The 20,383-nt window shown below is 43.3% G+C and overlaps 2 protein-coding genes across 2 annotated transcripts; both read right to left on the bottom strand.

Moving 5' to 3' along the window:
- Positions 1–248: 248 nt before the first annotated feature.
- ccdc15 (coiled-coil domain containing 15) lies at positions 249–3,076 on the bottom strand. Its single transcript, XM_080508456.1, has 4 exons — positions 2,954–3,076; positions 2,647–2,847; positions 429–578; positions 249–352 (listed from the first exon to the last, which is right to left on the bottom strand). The coding sequence occupies exons 1-3, from the start codon at positions 3,037–3,039 to the stop codon at positions 470–472; spliced, it is 396 nt and encodes a 131-aa protein (XP_080364582.1). The 5' UTR covers positions 3,040–3,076; the 3' UTR covers positions 249–352; positions 429–469.
- A 7,373-nt stretch (positions 3,077–10,449) lies between these two features.
- On the bottom strand, positions 10,450–20,151 carry psmg1 (proteasome (prosome, macropain) assembly chaperone 1). Its single transcript, XM_080509391.1, has 7 exons — positions 19,966–20,151; positions 18,835–18,938; positions 16,380–16,525; positions 14,799–14,861; positions 14,083–14,281; positions 12,247–12,377; positions 10,450–10,832 (listed from the first exon to the last, which is right to left on the bottom strand). Exons 1-7 carry the CDS (start codon positions 20,085–20,087, stop codon positions 10,755–10,757), a joined length of 843 nt encoding a protein of 280 aa, XP_080365517.1. The 5' UTR covers positions 20,088–20,151; the 3' UTR covers positions 10,450–10,754.
- Between the last annotated feature and the right edge of the window lie 232 nt (positions 20,152–20,383).

Raw genomic sequence — 20,383 nt, 5'->3', positions numbered from 1 at the left:
GCAACATTCATACAGTCATAAAGACAGAAGGTTTATAATCTGAATAAATGTGTCCAGTAATCCTGCCGACGTTCACACATTTGACAGAACTAATTCAAGTTCTAACCTGCTGCCACACGTCAAAGAGGAGGGGCAGAGTTCAAGTGTCGGAGTAGAAGAGGACGCGAATAGAAAACGCATCATGTGTGTGGAACAGACTGAAGTCAAGAGGGGAACGTTGATTTTGATCAAGGTTCGAAGGCTGTTGGATCAAACTGTTGGTTTCCAATCCAGAAGTTTCCGCTGCAGCTCGTCTGGGTCCTTCACTGTAATTCCAAACTCACCACTGTTGAATGGAGCGCCTGAGCGTACGCTGTGGGAGAAACAAGCGTTACCGTCTTGAACGGTCACGTCCAGGTGTGTGTGTGTGTGTGTGTGTGTGTTTCTACCTTTGGGATTGTTGTGGAAGACACAGTTGTTGGCGCAGGTGTCAGGGTGGGAGTCCCAGAAAGAGGAGGCGCAGCAGCAAGAGAGGAGGCAGCTCCAGCTTTGTGTGAGACAGCCGCTCCTTCATCTGAGCTCTCAGGGCCTCCAGGAACCTGCACACAACGCAGGAAGTCCATATATCAGCTATACTGGAGGACAACTACACCTTTTCTTTGTTACACTGGGTGAATGTGTTGTTCTGGTTGAGCCACGCCAAAGAGGAGAAATGACACAGCAGTGTCCGCATCACAAACGTAATAACCATATTTTACGGACTATAAGCCGCTTACTTGTTTCACACGCTTTGAAGCCTGGGGCTTATACAATGACGTGGATAATTTATGGATTTTTTTTTACAGGTTAACGGTGCCTGGCCATTCTCACATCAGTTTTTATATTCTGTTACGGGCAGTTAAGATAACATAAGATAAGATATGTCTTTGTTGATATCACAGTGGAGAAATTTACTTGTAACATTCAGCTCTTGAGGACACTCGTGAGGAAAGGAGAGGAAGGTGCAAACAGTTAGTAGAATAGAGGTATCTTATATACAATTGTAAAAGTTAGGGTGGGTGTTTCTATTTTATTTCTATTTTTACGTGAAGCACTTTGAGTTGCATGTATATTTGTATGAAAAGGGCTCTATATATAAAGTTTGATTTTAATTTGGGCCAGCGCTCGCGCTCGCGCTCGCGCGCTCTCTCTCTCTCTCTCTTCTCTCTCTCTCTCTCTCTCTCTCTCTCTCTCTCTCTCTCTCCTCTCCTCTCTCTCCTCTCTCCTCTCTCTCTCTCTCTCTCTCTCTCTCTCTCTCTCTCTCTCTCTCTCTCTCTCTTCTCTCTCTCTCTCTCTCTCTCTCTCTCTCTTCTCCTCTCTCTCTCTCTCTCTCTCTCTCTCTCTCTCTCTCTCTCTCTCTCTCTCTCTCTCTCTCTCTCTCTCTCTCTCTCTCTCTCTCTCTCTCTCTCTCTCTCTCTCTCTCTCTCTCTCTCTCTCTCTCTCTCTCTCTCTCTCTCTCTCCTCTCTCTCTTCTCTCTCTCTCTCTCTCTCTCTCTCTCTCTCTCTCCTCATCTCTCTCCTCTCTCTCTCTCTCTCCTCTCTCTCTCTCTCCTCTCTCTCTCTCTCTCTCTCTCTCTCTCTCTCTCTCTCTCTCTCTCTCTCTCTCTCGAGTAGCGGACACAACAAAACACTACGACCCAAGCTGAGATGTCGTGACACTGAAATGAAAGATATCTATCCTGTTGCTATAAACCTCACCTGAAAGTCATGTTTTCATGGCGAGTTTGTAAAAAACACCCACAATGCAACTGCTATAGGAGATGCTTTTTGGACATTTCACTGTATTTTGCACCAGAATATTTCATTAAAATTGGCTTTATGTTGAAATTGTAATAATTTTCTTCAGAAATTGTTTGGTTTGGGGGAAAATATTGACATTTTAATCGCACACTCTGTGCCACAATAAATAATGCAGTCTAGTACAAATTAACCCTAAAAAAATGACCAATGTTCTTGATTATTTACTGCCTGCTGACTGAACAGACTGATAGACAAGTCAACAGTCTATAGAGTGTTTGTTGTTCTTTAAGCCATCTGCAGCGGCTCCCTGAAGCAGTTAGAAATGTAAATGTAGCTAAACATTTTCTTGTTATTTTCCTCTTTGTTTGCATAATGGACTTTTCTTTGAAAGGACACTGAGCTCCTCGCTCCCAAAAAATCCCAAAACAAACTAAAACGGCAAAAAATATCCCCCCAAAAATAAAAAAAGGTAAAGATCTAAACTTTCTAAAACAGCGATAAGAAATTTAAAACATATGTATTGTGTTGATGCATGTGCAATAAAGCAGCTGAAATACCTTTAAAAGCTCCTCAGTGGCTAAATGGCACAAAATAGATAAAACGGCTGAAGTTGCTAAGCTGCTAAATGGCAAAAACAACTGAATTTGCTGGACGGCTAAAGCGAAATCGTAGTTGCAAGATGTCATTAATCAAAATGAAGATTCTGTTTTTGTGTAGCAAATCTCTATATAAAACTTTAGGTGTTGCACATTTAAAAAAAACAAAAACGAAACATTTCTCTGAACCTCCCAGTTCCAGCTGGACCGAATATTCAGCCTCATTAAAGCAAATCATCAAATGGTTTTATCCATTTTTCTTGTTTTACTGAAATGAATCTCAACTGTTCACCTTGTCGCAACTTTGCCTTTCTCCTGCCTCTTCCTCCTCCTCAGCTCCTGCTCCCTCTCCTCCTCCTCCTCCTCCAGCCTCAGTCGCTCCAGAATCAGCAGCTCTCTCTCCTGCAGCCTCTGCCGGGCCTCTTCCAGCTGCCGAGCTTCTTCCAGGCGCCTCTCCTCCTCCAGCCGGACCCGCTCCTTCTCCGCTTTGATCCTGTACAAAGACGGGGGGGTGGCGGTTTAGGATTGTCAGGCTGCACTTCATCCGACACTGGAACATCCAGGCCGTGAGGGAGGAGGGAGGCAGAGACGGAAATCACCTTGCTGTTCTTTTCAGGTGTTTCCTGTGCTGATTGTTCTCCTTCACTTGCTCTCTCTCCGAGTTCATGACCAGCCGGCGGTGCATCAGGAACTGAGACTGACGCTGTGGACACGGGACGGGCGGGTCGGTAACAAAGCGTCCCGACACGGGGAGGGTCAAATGTGGGTGCATGTCGAGTCTACCTGTCTCTTCAGTTCTTCTGGGCCAGTCAGCGGCCACAGCGCCGCAGGGGCAGCAGGGCTGGACTTGAAACCTCGATCAGGGTGTGATTTCTCACTTTGCCACAATGAATAACCACCTGCCTGAAACAGTAAAGCCAGAACAGAATCGGTACACACGGAAAGGACACTTTATCTGAGCTCTCGCTCTTTTTTTCTTTCTTTTTTTTTTACCATATATGCAATACGATTTTACAATAATTGGGAGACAAGCGGTCTACCAACCGAGCCACAGCAGCGCCGCTGACTAATAGAAGCAGAGAAAGGATGAAATGAACCAAAACACAGGAAAGACTATTTCCAGGGAGGAGTTCTACTTCTGTTGTATCCTACTTTTAGTGTCCAGTTGAATTATTACCCTCAAAAATAATAAAAACATATTAATGAAACCCACTCTTGCATTAAACTGCACACAGATTTTTTTTTTTTTTTTTTTAAGCGTTATTGAAATATCAAGGTGTTTTGTAAGGTGATTTTATGGTACGTCTGGCTGATCAGACCTGCGCTTGGTGAAGATCCATCAGGAGCCAGTAAGGAAGCCACCACCAGGAAGTGGCGCACACTGAACCCCCACACACCACAAAAAGCAAGAAAACGACAAGGATGTAACCGCTGTATGGGATATTTGGAACAGTCTGACAATCCACCGAGCAAATAGTCAAAAATCTATTTTTTTTTATTTCTTTTTTGGAGACAATTTTCCACAGTGGTGCAATAAAAAAAATATTAAAAAAACACAACACCAAGACTGAGACATCAGTGATGCTGCTATGAAGGAGAGCTTAGCATTGGCCTCGAAGCCGTGCTGTCAGGGCGAGTTTGTAAAATAATGCATAATGCAATAGACATAGAAGTTATTTTAGACATTTCACTGTATTTTGAATTGTAGTCATTTTCTGTGGTCATTTTGTTGAAATTGAGACATTTTCATCATGGATATTCTGCGCCACAGCAAAGAAAAACCTTTAAATTGAAAGGTTATTATAGCACTATTGTATCAGTCCGGATCATTTAAGATGAGATTGGGTTAAAATGGTCCCTGAATTCAAGAGGTTTATTTAATTATCATGCATCTGTAATGACAGAAGTTCCCTTTTTTTTTTTTTTGCCAACAAATAGGTTTCTGTTTTAATTCTCCATGCTAATGCAGTGGCATAACTTCTACGTTTGTCGCGCTCATTACGCCGAGTTTGTTTGCAAACAGGTTTTATCATCTCACGGTGAAGAACACGCAGCCAGCGGTTTTTACAGAGACGCTGTAAAACAAGCCGGATGTGACAGGAGTGAATTAGGAAAACCTGCGCAGAGACGTGGGCGGTCCAAGCTGGGCTATAAACATTGTTCCTCTTTAGCGGCCTGAACACGCAGTGAATCACGAAATAGAGGGACGTGGATGCATTTATTATTCACCCCCCCCCCCTGAACCGTACTCAAGTCATGGGTGTCATGATCATGTGGATAAAGTCAAAGACAGTAAACTGGGTTTCACAACACGACGTGGCCCCGATTCACCCCGTCAAGAACACCTTCATGAACCCCTGAACCCTTGGAGGACGACGGCCTTCGTTCCTTAAGATCCAGCCAACTTTTACATTCACCCCCAAATGGCTGAAAAATACACTTACATTTGTTTCTGTTTCGGTGAATCTGCTTAAACCTCAACCTGCACGTTAGACTCACTTTAGATTTTATCTGACAAGATCCGACAATCTGCCATGTTCATCCAATGGAAAAGAGAGAATTTGTGTCGTTCGGTTTCCTCTCAAATTCCAAAAAAACATACATTTGAGGTTAGTTTGTGCCTCTAAATTGCCCGTCGGTGTGACTGCAGTTCTCTGTGTACAACTATCTTCCTCTACAGTCGAGCAATAAAGCAGTTAAATAAATAGGAGAAGTGAATAAAGTACTCTTATAGGAAGTCTCTATCTGTATTTTTGTCAGAATTAGATCGGAGATTAAGGCTAATGGGTCATAAACATTTATCTATCGAGGTCTTCCCTCACTTTATAGATTTCTATCTTTCTATTTTATTAACTTTCACTGTTTTTATGGTTTCTTGAGTTTCTGTTCTCGTCTTTTTATTCCTGTTTTAGTTTGTGAAAGCACTTTCTAAATTAATTTGGAAAGGTCTCTTTTAAATAAGACTGTATTCATCCCACCTGGGGAGGCTCAGTCGTCTCAGCAGCTCCACGTTGAGCAAAGACACGAAGCCGGTTTCTTTTTAAAGAACAATAGAAATCAAAATATGTGTAAATAATAAGTATTATGAATTATGTGATGAGGAGAATTTACAATAATAACACGTTAGTATTTAAATAGTTTTCCTTTTGTGATGTTGCTAATGTCTTAAGTTGACTTTTTTTTTTGGGTGGAGTTTGGGATTTAAGTTCAGAGTGAATATTGTCATGAACTTTACACGAATATAAAATATTCCCATTTGTACACATGAAACAAATATTGTAATGTGTTGCATTCCTACAAAACACATCAAATAAACCAACAGTAGTAATAGAAGAGGCGTGAGAACGTTAAAGGTATAGTAGAGGATTTTCTTCTTCCGGGTGGATCATCAAAATAACTGGTCCTCCCAATTGTCAATCATTCTGGTGATATATGACGTAAGCCCGTCGTACGTGCTCGTCCCTGCGCGCAGCTCACTCCACACGGTTCTCATCATGCCGGTGGCCGACCCGACGCATTATTCTCGGACATTTTTACACAGTTTCACCCCCTCTGGTGCAAATCTTCTTGTAAAGTGAGCTTATGTGAGCGATGCCGACTTGTGACTTGTAAACAGAGCGTGCACGAGGAGAACTGGGCTCGTGCATGTCTCTCGCACGCGTTTTAGTAGGCGTTCCGTCCTGGGAGCAGGTACAGCGTTGCGCATGCGCATTTTTTTCAAACGGTGGAGAGGGAGGTTCTTTCCTAAAATTCCTGAAAATCCTCCTGTATACCTTTAAGTGAGAAGATTCCCAGTCCAATTACGAGCTCTGAGACGTTTGCATGTTTTACTTATGTGTGTGTAAAGTTGTTTTTTGGTTGCTTTTTTTTTACAGTCCGACAACATGCATGTTATGTGAATTGACAACTCTAACTGAGCTCAAACACCTGAAACAAAACATGACAGTGTGGTGCTTCTGCACGCTGGGTCTTTATTCACCTTCTGCCGAACAAGAGGACAATCATGAGGACTGGTGAAGAGGACATCATCTTCACCTCTTTCCTCCTCCGCTCTCTGTTGGGAGCAGAGAGGGAAAATACAGCCTCCATAAGCAACAACAAAACACACACACACACACACACACACACACACACACACACACACACACACACACACACACACACACACACACACACACACACACACACACACACACACACACACACACACACACACACACACACACACACACACACACACACACACACACACACACACACACACACACACACACACACAGAGAGAGGAAGTGTGTTTCAGGAGGAAGCAGGGACGTAGACACTCACATGTCGGGTGGGAGTGACGTTCCACTCTCCTCCCGGAAGCTTTGACGCGGTGTCCTCGTGCGGGGTCACTCGACAGGCCGCCAGTCTGAGTCTGACCCGCCTCACGCCTCCAGTGGACTGGAAAAAGAAGCCACACGGTCAGTTACTCACAGTCACTCACGGAAACAACAAACGCAAATATCATCCACACTCATCACCCAAGGAAAACCACGCCCGTTGAAGTCTTGAGGGTGTTAAATGGGATATGGAATAACAACTTTGATAAACAGGTGAGGCCACACCATTTGGTGAGAGAGATGACATCCTGCACTCCACAGAAGGAAAGTGTCACATTCATTTCACACATTGACTCCAAAGCGTTCATCATAAAGGTCAACGAGTTCGTTATTCATCCACTTCCTGTCACACCAAAGTTAATCCCTTGATCTCTCAAACCTCACAGAAGAAAAAAAAAAAAAAAGTCTGAGATGTAATCATTTCTCCACACTGGACTATTCCATCGTCACCATCGACTCTTTACAGAGCGACTCGTGGAGACAACATTTTGCAAAACGCTTTGACAGAAAAACAATCGGAAGCGAAAATGACATTTGCAATGAGATTATCAGGATGGGTGGAGGGAACGCTAAAGACAAGGCACATTTATTTCGATGGCACCAAGGAAATATATTAATATGAAGCAATTAAGAAAGACATAAAAAGCAGAATGAATACACCAAAAACGCTAAGATAAAGGTAATAAGATAAGTCAAATCTATTGTCTAATGGAAAGCCTGAGTTTTAAGCGTTTTTAAAGCTGAGTTAAAAGAAACCAGTGTGTCATCAGGAGGTTTGTTCCACAGGTGACGAGGTAGGAACTAAAAGCTGCTTCCCCTCGTTTCTTGTGACTCTGAAACACTTGGTAAACTTCTTCCTGAGGACACCAGCGGGCTGTACGTTTTATATTCATCAAGTAAATCTGAGATTTATTTAACCCCCAAGACCGTTCAAAGCTTTATAGACAAGAATTAAGATTTTGAAGTGGATCTTCAGACACAGGGATTGAAGTTGAGGTGTGATGTGCTCCACCCTCTTCATTCTGGATGAGCTGCAGCTTTTAGACTGACTTTTATTACTGAGACCTATAAACATAAAATCACAACAAAAGCAGGTAGTCTAAAAGAAGCCTGTCACCTAAAAGCAAACCTGTAAAAGTGAGTCATTACAAGCTTCTTTTTTTTTTGATGGTTAAGGAAAGTGCAGACTTTACCAGGGGAATGTAGGGAACTTGTCTCTTTTTATCAGGGCGGTACCCCGCTCCTCAAGCCCTCTGTAACTCTATTCTGGATAAACACCTTGCAGAGGACGAATGGAATTTTAGAAGACCCTCTCACCTCCTGAGAGCTCCTCTCCTTCATCCTCTGATGCGCAGCAGACGTCAGCGCCTCGGCAGCAGACTCGTGGTGCGTCCACACCTCAAACTCTGACTGTGGAGTTTGCCTATCTGGTGTTGCCTGGAACCCCCCCCCCCCCCCCACACACACACACACAAAAGAAAAAAAAAGAAAAAGAAAATCAGAGAGAAAACCAAGGCCACAGTTCAACAATTCATCTCTGACAGGATGAGAATGACTATAAAGGCTTTACTTATTTAGCAGTTGCCAGATGCAACTTTGATGCTACTTGGATGAATAACAAACAACATGCAGAGGGGAAAACAACATTGACAACTCTTTATTGATCGAGGCGTTGAGTGCCCCGCTGCAGTCGGACAGGAACCACCATTAGTAAGATCGCAGACATTCAAAACAATGTTTATTTACCACTCCATCTCTCTGAGGACGTTGTCTGTCGTGGCAGACTCGGGCTCGCCGAGCCAAACGGTGACGTACTCCATCCTGAAACCGCTGAAGACTTTCTTCATTTTCCCTTCTCTTCTCTGCCAGGAGCCTTTCAGTCTCCAACGCCACGATCTGAAGTGAGACAACACATCAAGGAAAATTAAATACGATCAAGACTATTAAACGATGTGATTATATCTGTTTAATTATGATCATATGATTCTGATTCTCTCTACATTTTCACGTTACTTTGACAACGTAACTGAACTGTGTGTACTGCTCGTACAAACTGCAAATTGAGTAAGATTAGAAAAATACTGTATTTCAGATAATTGTGGAGATTTATAGAGTTGAATTAGGACCTTTTTTTAAATATTATTTTAGAGTTGTTATTAAAATGGCTATTTCATTGATCATTTTCTATCATGTGCATCTAGTTTCATTAGTATCACAACAAACCTTAAAGCATCAATTTGTCAAATTGTCTTTGTATTCAGTGATACAATTTTCAGTGACTGTTCAGGATTTCATTCTGAACATTTAACTTGGAACATTTTTTTTAGGGGGGGGGGGGGGGGGGTGCTATATTTTGTAATTTAACATCACTGTAAGGCTGTTCTTCTCTGCAGGGTCTCCTGAGTTTACCGTTAGCAGCCCTGACAACAACACAACAATAACACAACACAACAGCGGCTCAATGAGCAGCAAACCCCGGAACTCACAGTCGGGTGCTGCAGAAAGTCTGGTCCGTCCTCCACCCAGGCTCCCACCGCCACCACCGCCGGGTTCCTCTCCGCCAGCACCCTGCTGGACCTGGATCTGGAGGGTCGCTGCCGGGGCTCTTTAACCCGGTGGACTGCAGCTTTCACCCGGGTGGAAGTCATCGGAAGACTCGCTGACGGAGTGATACTGTCGGAAAGCTAAAACTCTCGTTCCCCTGTGTAGCTGTGAGTCTGTCACTGTAGGCTTAAACCGCTGTGAGATCAACTGTGGTTTTATCTTTGCTTGATTACTTAAAAAAGGAGTAGAAGAAAAAAAGCTCCGAGTTAAAGAACAGCGGTTTGTTTTGAATGAGGCTCTTCTTCTTGTTTTTCCGGTAAGACAAATAGTCCGCCGGTGCAGGAGCTCCCCCTTCAGGCCGGGAGGAGAACTGACAAACTCACCACAGGAGCCAGAGAAAACGAAAATAGAAAGACGACAAAGACAGAAAAACCCATGTTGTTAAACTAATAATACTGACACTAAAAACACATTTCATTTATCAGCTCCTTTCAACACAGCAAAGGTCACTGCCCGGGTTACTCATCTACCAAAAAAAAAAAAAAAAGAGCAACTTACCGGACTGAACAGCAGGCCAATAAGTACCTTACCTGTATTACATTGAAAAGAATGGCGTCTCAGAAAATCCTGATCAATTTAGAAATAAAAATGCTATCAACTCAGCTCAACAGCATGCAGACAAACCAGGTTATTAGGTTATTCTACCTGTACTGCACTGATGGAATGATTCAAACAAATGGATAAGAAATGATTGGTCAAGGTTGTCTTTCTGGATAGCGCAGCCTCTGATCTCATTGACCATGAACTGTTGTCAGCTTATGGTTTTAAAATCTCTGCCATTAGTTATTTCCTCATAGAAAGAAATCAGTGCGTAATGGGTCAATGGTACAATATTAGATATGAAAGATGTTCAGTGTGTTGTTCCTCGGGCAGTGCCTTCAAGCTTTGATTACATTTGAATTCCTTATTCTTAATGACATGCCACGAGAACTAAAAATGCCGGTTTGGTTAATTAATGCATGCAGGACGACGAGAAACGAGTCAAGGTGTTGGTTCAATGATTTTGTCAACGTTTCATAATTTATTACTGGCAGTCCTTCAGAATAATGAAATAAAAATAGCCACATTTTGTTATTAAGCAATCCGAAGCATAGGATCAGATGATGCACGATACAGTTCATGCAAATGCACAATCTGCAGTTTTGCAGATTTAAATTTATCTTTAAACCTTATTTTCTTGTTTTGTGCCTTTAATTTTAAATATGTAAACTGGCAATTTATTCAGGCTGTATCTTCATTTATCTTTGGACCCTACTAGAGCCTGTCACATAATGTTAGAAAAAGTAAATCAAAACACACACTTAAAAACAAGCCTCTATAATTCAATCTTTATTTTTTTTTTTTAAAAAGGACAATATTTTACGACAGGAAAATATAGTGGAATTTGACAGCACAGAGCTCAACCAGCAACCTTTCAGATATAAAGATTGCTCTGGATCTCGCTGCTTCTGACAAACTTGCGGAGGACGTCTGTGTTTGGAGACGGGTCCAACTGAAGAGAGAAAGAAATACAACGTATTATAATAAAGAACAGCAGGGAAAACTTCAGGTACACAGGTATCATGCATATATTTATGTTCATTGAACTACAGGGATTATTGCATGTATCAGAACTATGTGGTATAACATGTACATAGCGGTGCTGTAGATTAGATCTTAAGTGACGTTTTCTACCGAGATGTGCTGGTTTATGAAATGATTTCTGAATTATTTGTGAATGAATTCATTTTTATTAATAAATGCATGTTAGCTGAATTGATCGATTCCTGGTGATTATTGTGTATTTATTGTTGACATTCGTTGGTTTGTAACAGCCTGCGCTCCGATCGCACACCTTCCCTGTTATTTAAGTATTATTATAATTTGTACAGAAATATCAACCAACCTCCTTTTCAGATGAGACTGATTTTGGTAATTTGTTATTTCTGGATTTTCCAGTGGTGCCCCTTTAATTATTAATGAATAAATAATGAATTTATTCAAATTAAAAAAAATTGATTAATAAACTATTTTTTTAATAATATATTGACGACAAGTAATTCATCAATTACATTAGGAGTTGTTAATGAGTAAATCACAGCTTACTCCAATTAATCATTTTAATTTCTCATAAAGTCATTCTAATGATGTATTACTTTCAGTAATCTATTATTTACAGCAATTTAATGCTAATGACCAAACATAAATCTCAACACATGACCGTTTCCTCTTTATGTAACAAAGGTTCGAGAGTTACTGCTAATAACATTTACCAGTTAACTCATCAGAAATGAAAAAACAACAACAAAAAAACTAAAGATTAAGATATGTGTTTATCTTAAACTAAAAACCTGATGATTTATCTCTGACGTTCAAAGTGTATTTTGGCCCAAAACTGAGCTTAAAACAATTTAAAAAAAAACCCACAAACAAAAACAACATTTTTGTTGCAAATTGAGACCAAAAATATCAGAAATCCGAGCAACAATCTGCCTTCTGGATCACTGAATTCTGGTCGTGAAATCAACGAGCTGCTCTCGTTTCACTGCCCGTCTGATTTGACCTCTTCTCCATGGTAACGGCAGTCAAAGCTTGTGGGGTTTGAGGCAATTTGAGTCACCTATTATTATTATTATTTCTTCTTTCCCTCAAAGCGATGCATGAAAATGAAATGTGATTTCTCTGAAACAAAGCTGAGAAGGTTAAACGGGCAGTTAGAAAATAACCCTGACAGATCATGCAAAAGTCACGTTTCTAAGCTACGCTACGATAACTAACGTTTGAAAGTTGTACAGCTTTGCCTCCATCAGACCTGCAGCTTCCTGGTGGACTTGAAGAGGGGACAATGAGGGGGACGCGTGAGCGCTCCCTCCTTTGTGACCTTTTCTGCAGCCCCATTACACGGGGAAAAAGAAACGCCTGCTCACCTGTACGGACTTGCCAAGCTTGGTTAGTGCGGGCTTGTACGTCTCCATGGTGACCGAGTCGGGGCCGATGACATCGCTGTAACACTGGTAAACAATGGCAGCGATGCGATGGACCTGGCAGTGGTTCAGGACTGATGAAACAGCACAAAGAAGAAGGAGGCAAGGTTTTCACAGTGCTGCACAATCCAATGGCATGAGGTAGTGTGTGTGTGCGTGTGCGACCCATCGGCGGTGAAGACTCCGGCTCTTCATCCAGATGATGCACGCGTTTGTTTGGACTAAGTGTTTGTAAGTGCACTCGCACCAAAAACGACCAAATCAGGACGCAAGCCTACGTGTGCCCAGCGAATGGAGGGGAGACTAATGGCACTACATTTCATCTGGCTGGCACACACTTTTGTCCAAAACCACTCAGTTTCCCCCGAGAGAGAGAGACACACACACACACACACACACGGAGCCCTCCAAGGTTCAGCGTCTCGCTCAAGGACACTTCAGCAGCAAACGCAGAGAACAAGACGTGGCTAAAAACCAGCTCTTAAAGCCTTGTAAAGGCTTTTTACCCGATCATTTCTATCACGTCATGCTGTCTTCCTTTTCTGAACCTGGTAGCACAGGAGATATGTCCGAGGAAATCTGGCTGGGTCGGAGCTGAAAGTTTAAGACACACGGTGACATTATGAGAGGCCCCCTGGAACCAAACCACGAGGACACAGATGTAAACATCAGGGCTGAGCGTTCTGCGGATGTCTGCGAAGCCCCCAAAAAAGCTGTAAAATAAGTGTATTTTAAACGCGTCAGTAAAGTGCTACAACTTGGACATAGGAAAGGAAGAAAACTTAGAAGTTGATGAAACCACTGCGATCGGATGCGCTTGTACTGATATCTTAACTTTGACACCAGTTCCTGGAAGTCACTGATAACAATCCAGTAACACACAAAAGAAAAAACACTTCGTGTACCACATGTCCAGGGAGTCATGCAGTATTTTTCCTGCATGCGGCTACAGCAGGAGTGTCAAACACGAGGCTCATGGGCCAAATTTGCACCTGAAGGTTTTATTAAAAACTGTCTTCATGCTGAGATTGTCGTCATCGTCTGTAGTAATTGTTTGCTTTTGTGACCGTTTTCAAGGTTTAAAGTTTAAATTGAAGGGTTATTATAGCAGGATGTTACCAGTCCGGGCCGCTCAAGATGAAATTAGACTGTTTGTGGGCCCCGGAGTAAAATGAGTTTGACACAGCGACGATATTCTTTTACCATGTTAGATGTGGAAAAACAGACGAGCGTGTGCAAGTCTGCAAACATCTCACAAAAGATTTGACAAATTAGGACATTGGAGATCTTTCTGCTGACGATTGTATCAAGTTGAGCCGCGTTTCTCGGATTACCACATCATAAAAACTGCAACCCCAGCAGTTCCATTTGTTTTCCCGTTGACACCGAAAGTAAACCATGCTTTCAGTTTAACGTTGCTTCATACAAGAAAACACGCACTTGACTAATCTACACTGACACTTTGTCTGTTGAAATCTTTTTCATCGGTTCTTGGATTCACTGGGTTTCTTGCCAGTGAGTGTCACGCCGGCTCCTCATGCACGGATCAATACTGTTTCCTCCATATTGAGCTGCTCACCGGTTAAACTTCCTGCAGCATATAGCGCTGCTCTCATTTGCTTGCAGGCAGTGTTTACCACTAAAATATCTCTGGCCAAAGAAGCGGAAGGAGAAGATGTGGACACCCCGAGACCAGTATTGTTCGCCCACCCCCCCCAAAAAATAAAATCCCTGAAAGCCTAAAAAGCAGGGGAAGTTTGAGACGTGGTGTGTTGGTACCTGCGGCAGGGAGTCCAGTGACGATGTTGGGCTGCTCCAGTGACGGGCAGGCCGGCCGCCCGCTGGACGCGGCGGTGTGGAGAGAGCGCAGGAAGGGAGCGGCGCTGCTGCGCACGTAGTCGGCCGTTTTGTAATCGGCCACGGAGCCGTCTGACAGCACGGTCACACTCAGCTGTCTGTGCTGCAGGCAGCCCAACACCTTCGGGAGGCAACACAGGCAGTCAGGACGACGGAAGGCGCGGGAGTTAAGGATGAACGACACCGGAGCCCGAAACAAACGGCTGGGTGTCCTCCGGCACGTTTGGTGGAAACTCAACACTTCATCTTCGCCTCGACCGTGACCCTGAACTTTCAGCAGGCGGCAGCATGCTTCCTTGGATTTATGTTTACACCAACACTCGGGAATTAAACCTTAAGCCTGCCAGCAAAAACAGTTTCCTCAAGACCAGACCAGCTTTTCTTTTCTTCTTTTTTTTTTTGCTTCCCCTCAATCTGCTGCTGCCCATATTTGGGTGATCCGGAGCTGAAGAAAGCCTCGGTCTGCTCTTTTCATGAGGCAGGAGGCGAACCTGCCCTGCTGCTGGAGCCGATCAATTTGAAGGTTCAATGCGGCCCGAGGAGTTTCTGAGTTCTCCCGGCAGCCGACGTGCTGATCGGGCCATCGCCGTCAATGAGCACACAATCCCAGCGCCACCTGTGAGTGTGCTTAGTCGTACCTTTTCTGTCCACTGAAACAGTTGATCCTCTGCAATGTAGCACGTCACCTGGCAAACCAACACCTTGAGGAAAAACAAACAACATTTATGAGTAGAAGACAACATCTAACAAGCATCCACCTGGCTTCAGACCGACTCCGGGGAGGACAAATAGAGGAAGACCAACATATGGGGCTCTGCTTTCATGGCAGGGTGACAACAGAGCTATTTATATGGTTGGTGCAGAAAACCAAGAAGTAACCAATGAACATTTCCAATATTACACATGTACATTTCTAAAATTACCCTTCATATTTAGTTTTCATTTTGAATATGTTTTGACACATTTATTGGCGTTTCAATATTTAACATTTGTCTCTTTCCATCCAAAAAAAATGTAATGAGATTTTATTAATTTTAATAATTTGAAGTTTATCCTCAACACCATTGAATCTTTTTCAGAACATTTTCATGAGCCATTTGACTCTTTTCCCGACATTTTACTTCATTTCCATCATTCAACTTCTTTTTTTTTTTTAATTGAACTTTTTCTTTACCAAAGTATTTTTATTTTCAACATTTCAAATCCAATCTTGCTATTTACTCAAGACATTAACGAAAATAGAGTTTTTCACTTCACGATTTGAATTTGTGTGTTGACATTTTGACTTCGCACAAAAACATGATGCTCTTCAGTGTTTCGCTTTATTGAATTGCATCCTATAGTAGTGAACTAGAAAGTAGTTGCAGTGCTGTTCATTAATTCTTTATTGTAGTTTTGTAAAACAGGTACCATAACCTCAGCAGGGCCTCCAATCATGGCATCCACTCTTTTTTTTAATTTTTTATTATTATTGGTTAAACAGCCCCAGAAACACACCCCTCCAGTAATTAAATCACTTCAGAGCAGCATTAAATGGAAGGCTGTGGCGACGGGGACTGTCAAGACTCTGGGGTCTATAAAGTGGAGTCTGGCTGTGGCGGTATCTGTCGCCCACAGCTGCTGCTCTGCTCCCTCCCGACATCAACACCCTGCAGCCACCTGAAGGCAGCAGGACACCAGTGATAAATCTGAACCCTCCTCGGCGGCGTGCCGGCATCAAACGCGGCCGCTCAGCGTGTTTATCTTGATTAAAATCGCGTGGGAATAAACGCACGCTGCTCTGGTATAAGTCTGTCATTTGACAGGTTTTTGGCAGCAGAATACTGGAGTTCATTCATCCTGCACGTGACGGGACCCTCAACAATTGCTCCCCTCCCCCTCCCTTTCCCTCCCCGCACGGGAGGCTTGATTTGTCACTCTTGAAATGCGCTGTGCTGCATTGCTTCTGTATCAGATGTGTTATGACACAACAGTAGAGTGAAGCCCAGGCTCTGGGACGTCGCCAGCACACCAAACTATAACTTCCTTTTATCTTCTGCTGTCATGGAAGCATCTGCACTCCTGATATTTCTCCACTAATTTGTTCGCATGTCTTAATCTGTCATCTCGAGCAGAGCACAGCAAATATGATGCAGTTCCGGCGTGACAAACAGGAGTTTGCCTCATTAAAGTGGATAAACAGGGAGCCGTTGCAATGCGTCCACGTCTCGCTCACTCACTGACGGGTCGTCCTTGTGCCTGGAGAAGAGGCACGCCGACTCCTCGCCGCTTCGCCCGGCTGCCGCCCGGCTCCTCTCGTTCCACACGGACGCACGTCCGACGGCTTCCCAGTTTGCAGAGGAGAGGAGGTAGACTGACAGGAACCCTGCAAAGACACACATCCGCTCTGTATTCAGCGGCGGCGGCGCCCACATCGGGCCGACAGCCTGCCGCTTTCTGTCTCACCCTCAGTTTACCGAGGAGGACGACTGAGATGAAGATCTCTTCTGCAAAGCTCAAACAAGCAGCCTCATCGAAAACGGATGATTGGACATCATCCCTGCTTCAGCTGGTTTTACTGGTCCTAACTTCAGACCTCCAGTTTGTCCAAAATCCTCCCAAAGCATGAGGAGATGTAGAACATGGACCCAGGGTCAGCCCTGGTCTGATCACCGTTTACTTCATTTACTCGGCGACGTTATCAACTTCTAGGTCAATATTGACCATATCGATCAATTTATGCAATTCTTCCTGTTTCTTCTCAGCAAAACATTAGAACTGAGAATCTTAACTGGAAAGGAAATCAGTGAATCTATATTTGTCCCAATGTTCTGAACATGTCAAACTAAAAACATCGAGTACATCCGTTTTCATAACCACCCATTCAGAGTAATGTTTATTAAATAACACATTTTACTGTGGAACTGACCGTGTCTTGTTTCATACTATTTAACACAAGCGCCATTTTTCTTTTTGGGAATCAGCGTCGTCTTAATCGAGAATCATCCTTCAAGTGGAATTGTTTAATTGCCCACTGTAAAGGAAAAGAAAAACTTCCACATCTGACAGATGAAGCATTAGAACAAATCATCTAATTTTACGTGCCACACAATAAACAGTCTAGTGATCAGCAGTGTCGATTCATGGCCGGGACAATCTCCAGCCCATGCTTGACAACCGTTCTGTGTCAAGTCTCCTTGAGCGAGCGTGGGCTTCCTCAGGTGTGCTCTCGCCGCCCAAAAACACAAGGGTTATGGCCAACTGATGACAGCAAATTGCCCGTAGGTGTGAGTGTGAGTGTGTAATTATCCATCTCCCAAGAGTGGGCTGGGACGGGCTCCAGCAGCCCCCACGCCGCGCCGTTAGATAAAGTGGCTATGAAGACAGATGGAGGGGCCAAATCTGTTCAGCTCAGAACCTGGAAATTGTATTTTATGCATTCATCACGTCTCATAATGAGTGTTGTTGCTCATTAGCAGTAAAATAAATCCAGCCTATCCAGCAGGAGAGGTTTTATCTGCCACTTCTGTGGATAAGTGTGTGAATATCTTCCCCCCCCCCCCCGACGAACTCAAGTGTGTCTCGGCACCTTCCTGCGGGTGGGTGGAGACAGAAACCCACCGTGCACCAGAGCCTGGTCGCTCAGGGTGCACATGAGACCAGACTCTTGTCCCCCGGGCCGCGGTTATAAAATAAATCCTTCCTCTAATCTACAGTACGCCGCACTGCTTCCTCGTCAATTTGCTCAGTACGGGCTGAAATAGTCTCTGCCGGGTATTTTTGCACACATTTCCTCACTCCTGCCTTCTGGGCTCAAAAGTCCCACCTGAGACTCTGCGGTCATCTGATCGGGACATTGGACTGACGATGACGTCACAGCGTCATGATGTTTTTTCTTTTTCTTAAATCATGCTCATTACATTCTCTTGACATGACTGTGTACAATAGTGAAGGCAGATAACAGGAATCAACTGATGTTTTTCGGAACACGCTGCGCTCACTAAAGAGCATGTGGGGGTCATCGGAGGACAGTCAGTAGAAGAGAGGCTATTAAACTGTTTGAAATGGAGCGAATGCAGATACATCTTCAGATAGGTGAGGGGGCTCCGGCAGCTATTAATGAAATACTATGGCAGGACATGGATACATTTAAAAATACGAAGAAAGTCAGTGAACACACCTCAGATTGTTCTCGTATCTTGAGCAGTTTCGATGAAGAAGTGCATTTGAATAATTGTGTTGAGACTCACTGTTGAAAAACAAATCTCAACCTATTTTTCTTTTAGGTGTTGAACACTATTTTTAGAATCTGCCCTAAAGGCTACTCACAAGCTGCCTGCAGGCTATCGTGCGGGTTACATTTGCCCCCACAGTGTGTAGCGACAGACAGCCTAATGATGCGACGCCTCCGGCCTCCATGTGTTTATATGTGAAAACAAACCGGAGGAAAAATAATCACCTGTCGTTTACAGCCGATCCTGTTCTTATTAACCCTAAAAGCCAAAAGGAAAAAAAAAAAAAAAAAAAAAAAACTATTCCCGCTGCCACTCAAGCAAATATGTACGGCCCGTAGATGCCACCTTTTTTCCAGACGGGGATCGTAAAACATTAATTTGATCTGCGATAATATTGGCTGAGCTGGCGGACGGACCGTCGCAGGCGGTGGAGCAGAAAGGAAAGTTGGCAGCGACTCACTGGCAGCGTTGGGTCCCACAGCCAGGATGAAGTCTGAGCACTGCAGCTTGTTCCCAGACGTCAGGGACTCCGAGACGTCAGGGTTCCAGTGCAGATGAACTTCCCTGGTGAAGAATTACAGAGGATGGATGAAGAGGAGCAGTCTATAGAGGATTTTGAATGAACATCATATGAGGTGGAGGTGGAAGAAACGTTGGGCATTTTTCTTTTTTCCTTCCTGGGACTGAGTCTTCTTCAGTGCCCAGCACACACACACTGGGCTGGAACCCTGACTTGGAGTATCAAAACGGACCTTCAACAACATTTAAATAATATCACATAGCTGTAAGTGTACATTTCAGGGATGGGGGATCTGTTTGACTGTCAAATGTCTGAATCTTGAAATCCATGTGATTGTTGGCAAAATAATGATATAGTATATCACTCATAAGTGGCAGGTAAGGATGTTTTATGCTAAGTTGTGGTCCCTCAATAAACATTATATTTGAGAGCAGTAGTGGACAGAATACCACTGTGGGTCACTTAGAATGACCTTTGACCCCCACCAGCACCCTAATATAGCTGCCCAGATCCTCCGAGGAATGTGATGGTTACATGTGAAAATAGGATATTCCCCAAGTAAATCTAGTAACTCGACATGGGGACGAATTAGTTAAGAGTTCTCAGATTTTTAAAAAAATAAAACCTGAAATGCCATGTGTGTTTGACACTATGTAATCTATTCCATTATTTTAACTAAGCTCTAACTCAATTTAAATTATATTTCAAACCTGAAGATTAGGATTATAGGTTAAATATCTTCACAGAGAAATTGTGCTTAAAATCTACCTGCTTAGGCAATATACAAATGACGTTCTTGGTTGAAGAAGGTTCATCGATCATTATATAAATAAATGCCAGCTCATTTTCAGTTACATCACTATCAAAATGGCAAAGCTGGAGCAGCTCTGGTATATTTCACGACCTCTCGATGTCAAACGGAGCCGTAAAAGACCAGAACATGAGATAAACATCCTTGTTTAATGTCTCTCCACTTCAGTTTTGTGAATTTAACAGATTTGTTTCTCTCCATCTCTCACGCTTTCTTGCGCTGTCACCTCCATGCTAACGTGTCGGGGGGGTATTTTTTACCTCTTTTCTTCCAGCTCCCTGCGGATTTCTTCGTCTTCTTCATTTTCCTCTATGTCCTCCTCTTCGTCCTCCTCCACAGCCCGAGAAAACACCGACAGCACTTCTCCAAAAAACGTCGCCATGACCGGGAAGTTTTGAACAAACCGAAAGTTTAGCTTCAGACTAGGAAGCAGCCATGACACCGGAAGTAGAATCCGCTCAGGAGGAAAAGCTGAGCTGCTTCCGGTTTACTTCAGAATAAAAGCTTTCGTTTATCATAATTCATTGATACAGAACAGAGGGAAAATCTTTCTTTACAGAATAATGTTGGACTATTTTTCAATGGAACAGAATATTGAGTAGTAAATATCTATTATATAGGGTGACACATTCCATATATTTCATCTTCTATACCTTTTTATCCTGCACACTGCGTCAT

Source organism: Blennius ocellaris (genome assembly GCF_963422515.1).
Source record: "Blennius ocellaris genome assembly, chromosome: 14".
NCBI classification, from domain to species: Eukaryota; Metazoa; Chordata; class Actinopteri; order Blenniiformes; family Blenniidae; genus Blennius; species Blennius ocellaris.
Note: the sequence above shows the minus strand (reverse complement) of the source record. Positions and strands in the feature narration are given on the sequence as shown.